Below are 8,172 nucleotides of genomic sequence, written 5' to 3' on the forward strand. Positions count from 1 at the left end.
ACTATGGATTCTTTTTTGTACGAGTAGTGACACTATGGATTCTTTATTGAACGAGTAGTGACACTATGGATTCTTTTTTGTAAGAGTAGTGACACTATGGATTCTTTATTGTACGCGTATTGACACTATGGATTCTTTTTTGTAAGAGTAGTGACACTATGGATTCTTTATTGTACGAGTAGTGACACTATGGATTCTTTATTGTACGAGCAGTGACACTATGGATTCTTTATTGTACGAGTAGTGACACTATGGATTCTTTTTTGTAAGAGTAGTGACACTATGGATTCTTTTTTGTACGAGTAGTGACACTATGGATTCTTTATTGAACGAGTAGTGACACTATGGATTCTTTTTTGTAAGAGTAGTGACACTATGGATTCTTTATTGTACGCGTATTGACACTATGGATTCTTTTTTGTAAGAGTAGTGACACTATGGATTCTTTATTGTACGAGTAGTGACACTATGGATTCTTTATTATACAATTAGTGACACTATAGATTCTTTATTGTACGAGTAGTGACACTATGTATTCTTTATTGTTCGAGTAGTGAGATTATAGAACTCTCTGCCACACATAATAGTGAATTTACTAATCAAGTTAAAGGAAGGTCTGGATAATTTCTTGATAAATATACTCTTGCAGGTTTTGGGCACTAGATTCCGTGATCACCCGACACATTGCTTTTCTCTGGGAACATTATTTTACTATAAAATGTAATGACCTAACAATTGAAAAAAATTTTTAGATTCTCATCAAAGTGGAATTCCAATCAGGGGATAAGTTATCAATATTTAATTATTTAAAGGGAATCTGTCACCAGATTTTTGCCTTGAAATACGAGAGCAGCATAATTTAGAGACAGAGACCCTGATTCCAGCGATGTATCACTTAGGCTGAGTTCACACGTGGCGTTTTTTTCGCGTTTCCGCGGCGGTTTTAACCGCGCGATTTTGCCGCGAAAAATAAGCATCCCATGCATTCCTATGGGATTCCGCAATGCTGTGCTAATGCTGCGGTTTTTACCGCGGCGGAATCGCTTCGCGGTAAAAACCGCAGCATGCTCATTAATTTGCGGAATCGCGGCGATCCCGCACCCATAGGAATGCATTGTTCCGCTTACTTTCCGCATGTGGCTGTGCACACCATGCGGAAAGTAAGCAGAACATTTGCGGATGGTACCCACAGTCCGGAGGAGAGGAGACTGTCCTCTGGGCTTTAGGTACCATATCCCTGTAAAAAATAGAATTTAAAAATAAAAAATATTGTTATTCTTACCCTCCGACGTCCCGCGCAGTCTTCCTGCTTCTCTTCACGCTCTCGTTCCCAGTAGTCCTTTGCGAAAATGCCCGCAATGGCGTCCGTTCTCGCGGGATCGCGAAGTCTCGCGGTCATTCACGCGACGTCATCGCAAATTACCGCGAGACGTCGCGATCCCGCGAGAACTGACGTCATCGTGGGCATTTTCGCAAAGGATTACTGGGAACGGATGCACGGGACGTCGGAGGGTAAGAATAACAATATTTTTTATTTTTTTTTTTACATTCTATCTTTTACTATTGATGCCGCATATGCGGCCTCAGTAGTAAAAAGTTGGTCACACTTGTCAAACACTATGTTTGACGAGTGTGACCAACCTGTCAATCAGTTCTCCAAGCGATGCTACAGATCGCTTGGAGAACGCTAGCATTTTGCAAGCTAATTACGCTTGCAAAATGCTAGTTTTTCCGCGGGAAAATCGCGGGAATTTAAAATGCGATTTTCCCGCGGACTGGAATTCCGGAATTCTCGCGGTAATTTCCGCGAGAGTTCCGGTACGTGTGCACTTAGCCTTACTGGGCAACTTGCTGTTGTGTGATGAAACAATAAATCACTGTTTTATCAGAAGGAGATTATCACTAGAGGACAAGTAAACCTGCTTTCTTGTAGTCCAAGCCCACTCCCATCACTGATTGGTGACTTTCTGCCTATGCACAGTGTACACAGAAAGCATCCAATCAGTGGTGTGGGCGGGGTTTTACCGAGCTCTGCATTTAGAGAACTGCTAGATCTGCAGCAGAATAAACAGTGATTTTTTTTAATCAAAACTGCAGCAAGCAGCCCAGTACCTTTAGACCACCAAGATGCCACATTCAAAGATTTTTATATATTGGAAGGAGGGGGAGTAGAGGAGGTAATATTGTAATTACTGTGTATGTTAAACAGAGATAAATAATCGTTTAAGAAATTTTATCAAATCATGTTTATTAGTTGAAACAATATACAAAAGAAATATAGAAAAATGAAAAAAAACAAAAAAAAAAAAAAAAAAAACACAACAAACATCAATATGACGAGAAAATAAATAAATAGATGAGAAACTCTCATAATATTAGTGGAAATGTAGAAATAAATTAAGAGAGTGGCTACGGATATCATGTAAACATCCTCCAAGCGCAGCCCCTTCTATAACATCAGGACTGCCTCCTTGTACACAGATAGCACCTTTCCCCCAATCCTAATTATTTCCTTATACAGAGGGACCCTAGAAACAAGTATGTGCAACCTGGAAAGACAGTCTACTGTACAGCAGTCTCCACTTCCTGCGACCATTTCCTCTATCTTCATGGTGATCACCCAGACAGGAAATGAAATTTTTTTTTTTTTTTTGACAACTGAAACTAAAACTCCATTCAACTTAGGAAAAAGCAACAAGAAGAAAAACAGACATTGATTCTTCAAAGACAGGTCAATTATATACACATGCGATATACGCCGCAGTAGCGGAGCTTGCCTTTAGGTGCATCGATCTAAACCTAGGCTCGATTCATCGTTGCGTCTCCCTTTTGTCTTGTTTCTGTTGTTTTGGCTTTTTTTTTGCTTATTTTGCCAAAATTTTTCTTTTAATTTGCAATTTTTTTTTTGGTCTATTTTATATATCATCGCTCGGTTTTATTATTATTATTATTATTATTATTATTATTTTAATTTTTTGTCATTCCCGAGAATTCGAGATTTCCAGAGATTTTTCAACTGATTAATCGATTGTGACTTTAAAAAACAAAACAAAACATTTTTTTAAACCTTTTTACGAACATGTATTCTAACTCCGCGCCGGATTGGATTTTATGTGCGGACGATACTCCTTGCACAAATTTTGCAACTATTTTTTTTTTTTTTTTAGCAGCGTATGTTTATAAAAGTCGCAAAATAAAAGGTGAAAGACAAATTAAAAAACTTTTTTTTTTTTTCATTTTGCAAAATATTCCTTTAGAACAATTTGGAGCCAAAAAAAAAAAAAATCAACGAACATCACAAGACAAGAAAAAAATAAAAGAGTGAATCATATTAAAAATGCAATGATGAATCTGGCCTCACATACACTAGTATATATATATATATATATATGTAAATATATTCATATTTTAGTTTTTTTAGTTTTTCATCTTGTATCCATTTGTCAGACGGAACTGTGAGTCTTGCCTTCTCCCTGTGGGTTCCTTTGGAATAGCAGATACCATGCTGTACAGTTGATTATCACGTAAACGGTTAATGGTTAATTTCCAGTCTAAAGTCCAGTTTGTTCTAAGTTCTGATCCCTTCGGAATCCTATAATAGCGACTTTTGATCTCCAAACTTGTGCCGATCACTTTCTGGCTCGTAAATAATAACAATAACACCTTTCATCACGGCGGCTCATAGTCTACGTCCGATCCTGTAATATTGGATTCTGCGTTTGCAGGTTCCTCCTCCCGGTGGCGCCCTTTATGATTTTTTTTTATGTCGGCATTTTATTCCATTTTTGCCTTTTTTTTTCTCCCCCTTTTATCCACGCAATCAGGTTCCCGGACTCAGCATCTTGGCCACGGCGTTCAGGATCTTCTGCTTCATGTTGTATTTATCGCCGATCAGGCGCAGCTGCTTCGCCACCTCGACAACAATTTCTTTGTCTGTCGTGAGAAGTGGAAATGATTAGTATTATTGATTAATGATTAGTGTTATTCTTTATTCCTAAACCCTCCTAAAAAGAAAACGGGGTTCTCCTCCAGTCAATTGTCAAAAAGTCCCATTTGGGCATGAACTCGCCAACTGTGTTTAAAATTGATGTGTACTTTCCCTTTAAGGATTAATTTAAAGGGGAACTCCAACTAAATTCCCGGATGAAAATGGCGCGTATTTGGAGCCAACGACCTTGAAATGACTTTATGACTAAGACCTGGCAAGGTCCTCTAAGGATAAGAATTCTTCACTCTTAAAGATACGTGACTCAGGTTTCACTCCCAGAAGAAATGGGTCACAACAATTAGAAGATGAAAAACAAGTGACGCCGCTGACCTATATATCGGGGTAATTAGTCAGATGACCTAAATACAGATCTAATGCCAGTATGATATGTTAATCGTGGGGCGTTGATTTTATACCCATGAGACCTTGTGTCATATATGTCAAAGGCATTTTCTACATTTTTCATTATTCGCAGTAACTTTTTTAGGTCCGTTTTTGAGAATTTTGTTCATTTCAATTTAGGTGCCTGTGTCTTTAAATAAAATTTAAAGTCACAGTGTCTAATAAGAAAAATCTAGAAATATTACATTAATGTATTTGATTTTTTTTTATATATCAATATAAAAGACTTTATGGAAATGAGAGAGCTCCTGTTCTCAAAGATGGAGGAGGTGGAAGGTAGCGTTGATTTTTAGATTTTTTTTTTATTTTTTCTATCATATAATATAACCTAAGAAAATATCATTGCATCAGGGGTCCAGGAGGTGTGAAGTTGCATTTTATATAGGTATAAGAGGTTGTTCACATGTATTTTATATAGGAAAAGTTTTGAGAATTTTGTTCATTTTTTTTTTCTTTAGGCGCCTGTAAGATAGGAAACAATCTTTGCATTGAGGGTCCAGGAGGTATGAGAGGTTATTCATATGCAATTTATACAGGAAAATTGGAAAGGTCTGATTTTGAGAATTTTGTTCTTTTTATTTTAGGTACCTGTGGCTTTAAATTAAAATTAAAGTCACGGTGTCTAATAAAAAAAAAATAAAATAAAAAAATGACATTAACTTATATTTGTTTTATCTGTAGAACTGAGAGCTCCTTTTCTCATCGATAGAAGGTGGAGTTTCTTGATTTTTGGACTTTTTAAAAAAATATTTTTAATCTTATACTGGAAGATAAAAAGGATCTTTGGATCAGGGGTCCAGAAAATGTGACATTCATCTCAGTGGAAGGGAAGGGGGTTATACGAATGAAGTTTCATTATAACATAGTGTGTCCGAGCTTTTAACAATCTGATATAGAAGAGTAAGAAAAAAAAAGTTTTCCCTTATCGATAACTTTAATTTTTCTAAAGGTTTCCAAAAAAGTGCCGCAAAATCTTTGGTGCGTGACCTTAAACAAACTTTCGTCTGATGTAAAATATAATCGAATCACGGTATAATAAGAAGTTCTGCAACTTTTTACTAAACTTTCTGTTTCACTTCCTTATCATTTTGAAAACTTCTTGCTGTCTGTGAGTTGAAAGCCCCTTGTACATTGTTTACCTGCCCTGATGCATTGTAGCAAAGAATCAGGAGAACTATAAATCCCAGCAGACCATCAATAATGAGTAAAAAGAAGTGGTAAATTACCTGCAGGTGGCAACTTTTTCCAAGAGGGTGTCCGGGGCTTCATTGTTGCTTTTTGTGGGGCAGGTATGGTGGCGCGGCGGACAGCACAGACCACGGGTAGTGCGACAACGGCAGCGACAAGAATCACTACAAACACTTCAGCTCTTGTGGGCATCCAGAGAAGAAGTGAGCTCCACCACCCGGGAAGGTGGATATTATGTGAGATCTCTCCACCCAGTGGGTAATTCCCAAACAGGAGAGTGAATGAGGAAGCAGAAGTCACCGAGTGACATGTTCAGGCCTATCCGCCTCCAACGTGGCCAAAAACACAACACCAGGAAGCTTTTTTTTTTATTTTCCATCTTGTGTTTTTGTTTTCTTTTTCTTGCTTACTGTATCATCCGTCTACTTTAATTCTGTGTCTAGTCTTTTATAAATCATGGGGCCTCGCAGCAAAAATAATAATTCCCTCTAAAAAAAATATTCGTCAGAGTAGGGAGATGCATGGTGTATAGCTGCGGCCATGGAAGGACACGGTAATCGTTGCCTTACTGAAGCCCCTTAGTGATCGCATCCACTATGATAATAATAATAATCTTTATTTATATAGCGCCAACATATTCCGCAGCGCTTTACAGTTTAACAGATTCAAAACACAAGTCATAAGTAACAACGTTAACAATACAATAATTAAAGCAAAATAAGACGACCCTGATCGTGAGAGCTTACAATCTACAATGAGGTGGGGGAGATACAGAGTACAGGGGTGTATTTACAATGGTGTATTTACAATGAAGGTCCAGCCATCTGGAGGGAGTGAGGGATGGATGGAGATAGTGAATGGGCTACACACGCACACTTACACATAGAATGACTTTTATTAGTGAACGTGTTGGGCCGCTCTGAACAATTGTGTTTTGAGGGAGCGCCTGAAACTATGCAAATTGTGGATGGTCCTAATTTCTTGGGGTAGAGCATTCCAAAGGATTGGCGCAGTGCGGGAGAAGTCTTGAAGTCGGGAGTGAGAGGTACGGATTAGTGTAGAGGTTGCTCGAAAGTCGTTTGCAGAGCGCAGCAGTCGGTTAAGCCGATAGACAGAAATGAGGGAGGAGATGTAGGGGGGTGCCGCACTGTGGAGATCTTTGTGGGTGGGTCGCCCTCCCAGGGCTGTGGGGTACTCAGTACCAGGCCGGTGTCAGTGGGATGTGTCACAGCAGCAGTGACCTGGTCCGTGGCCCTGGGCGCCCAAGTAATGGGGGAATGTAGTTAATGGAATGGAATAGTTTGTGACGCCACCTGTGGTGCTCGGCAAGGGAGGTGTTAAACCGACGCTGCATGCAGATCTGCTGGGACTGATGGTAAGGTGCAGCCAGGGTGTAAAAGCTCCCCACAGGTGAAGCTATAGCCCCAGGGCAGTGTAGAGGTGGATGGCACGGTGATGTAGCAGTGTCGTAAGGGTAGGAAGTAGACAAGACACAGCGGGGTGCAATTTCTGTACCTTTACTTGATAACTGCAGTCCAGGGTCCTGATTACAGATGGTAATGAGCAGGCTAGCCTGGAAGCAACTCAGGGATTCTCTCTCAGCAGACGGGCTGTGCAGTCTCCTTCCTAACGCTTGTTTGAATGAAGCACTCCAGTACTGAGGCCTGTTTCACACTTGCTTTTTTTTGTAGCGCGTTTTTCCCGCAAAAAAACGCATTGAAAAACGCATACAAAAGCATACAACTGCTGCGTTTTTTTCAAGCATTTTTATGAGCATGCATGAAAAAAACGCAGCGTTTTTATGCGTTTGTATGCGTTTTTAGTGCGTTTTTACCGCGTTTGCGTTTTTTTCCAACATTAGGTGGCCCCTCACACTAACCCAAACCATGACTTTACTAACCCTAACCCTGACCCTAACCCTAACCCTAACCCTAACCCTGACCCTAACCCTAACCCTTAACCAAACCATACTTAACCCTAACCCTGACCCTAACCCTAACCCTGACCCTAACCCTTAACCAAACCATACTTAACCCTAACCCTGACCCTAACCCTAACCCTAACCCTAACCCTGACCCTAACCCTAACCCTAACCCTTAACCAAACCATACTTAACCCTAACCCTGACCCTAACCCTAACCCTAACCCTGACCCTAACCCTTAACCAAACCATACTTAACCCTAACCCTGACCCTAACCCTGACCCTAACCCTGACCCTAACCCTAACCCTAACCCTAACCCTGACCCTAACCCTAACCCTAACCCTAACCCTGACCCTAACCCTAACCCTAAACCCCCTTAACTAACCCTAACTTTACCCAAACCCCTAAATTCCATTGTCTAAACTAATGGTAAAAAAAAAAACGCATGTGCAAAAAAACGCATACATAAGCATGCCAATGCGCACATATGCTCACCATAGACTTATAATGGGTGTCTTGCTGTAAAAAAACGCATTGCGCGCGCATGCGTTTTTTTGAGGCAAATCGGACGCACAAAAAATGCAACAAGTTGCATTTTGTGCGCCCGAGCGCATACCGCAAAAAAACGCATGCGCGGTAAAACGCGTACAAACGCATGTGTAAGCGCACAT

The 8,172-nt window shown here is 40.0% G+C and overlaps 1 protein-coding gene across 1 annotated transcript; it reads right to left on the reverse strand.

The window, feature by feature from the left end:
- Nucleotides 1-3,125: 3,125 nt before the first annotated feature.
- On the reverse strand, nt 3,126-5,797 carry PMAIP1 (phorbol-12-myristate-13-acetate-induced protein 1). The gene is made up of 2 exons (XM_073584788.1): nt 5,617-5,797; nt 3,126-3,933 (listed from the first exon to the last, which is right to left on the reverse strand). The coding sequence occupies exons 1-2, from the start codon at nt 5,768-5,770 to the stop codon at nt 3,821-3,823; spliced, it is 267 nt and encodes an 88-aa protein (XP_073440889.1). The 5' UTR covers nt 5,771-5,797; the 3' UTR covers nt 3,126-3,820.
- Nucleotides 5,798-8,172: the final 2,375 nt, after the last annotated feature.

This window comes from Dendrobates tinctorius, unplaced genomic scaffold, assembly GCF_039654945.1.
Source record: "Dendrobates tinctorius isolate UK_male_01 unplaced genomic scaffold, ASM3965494v1 ptg000085l, whole genome shotgun sequence".
Taxonomy (NCBI): domain Eukaryota; kingdom Metazoa; phylum Chordata; class Amphibia; order Anura; family Dendrobatidae; genus Dendrobates; species Dendrobates tinctorius.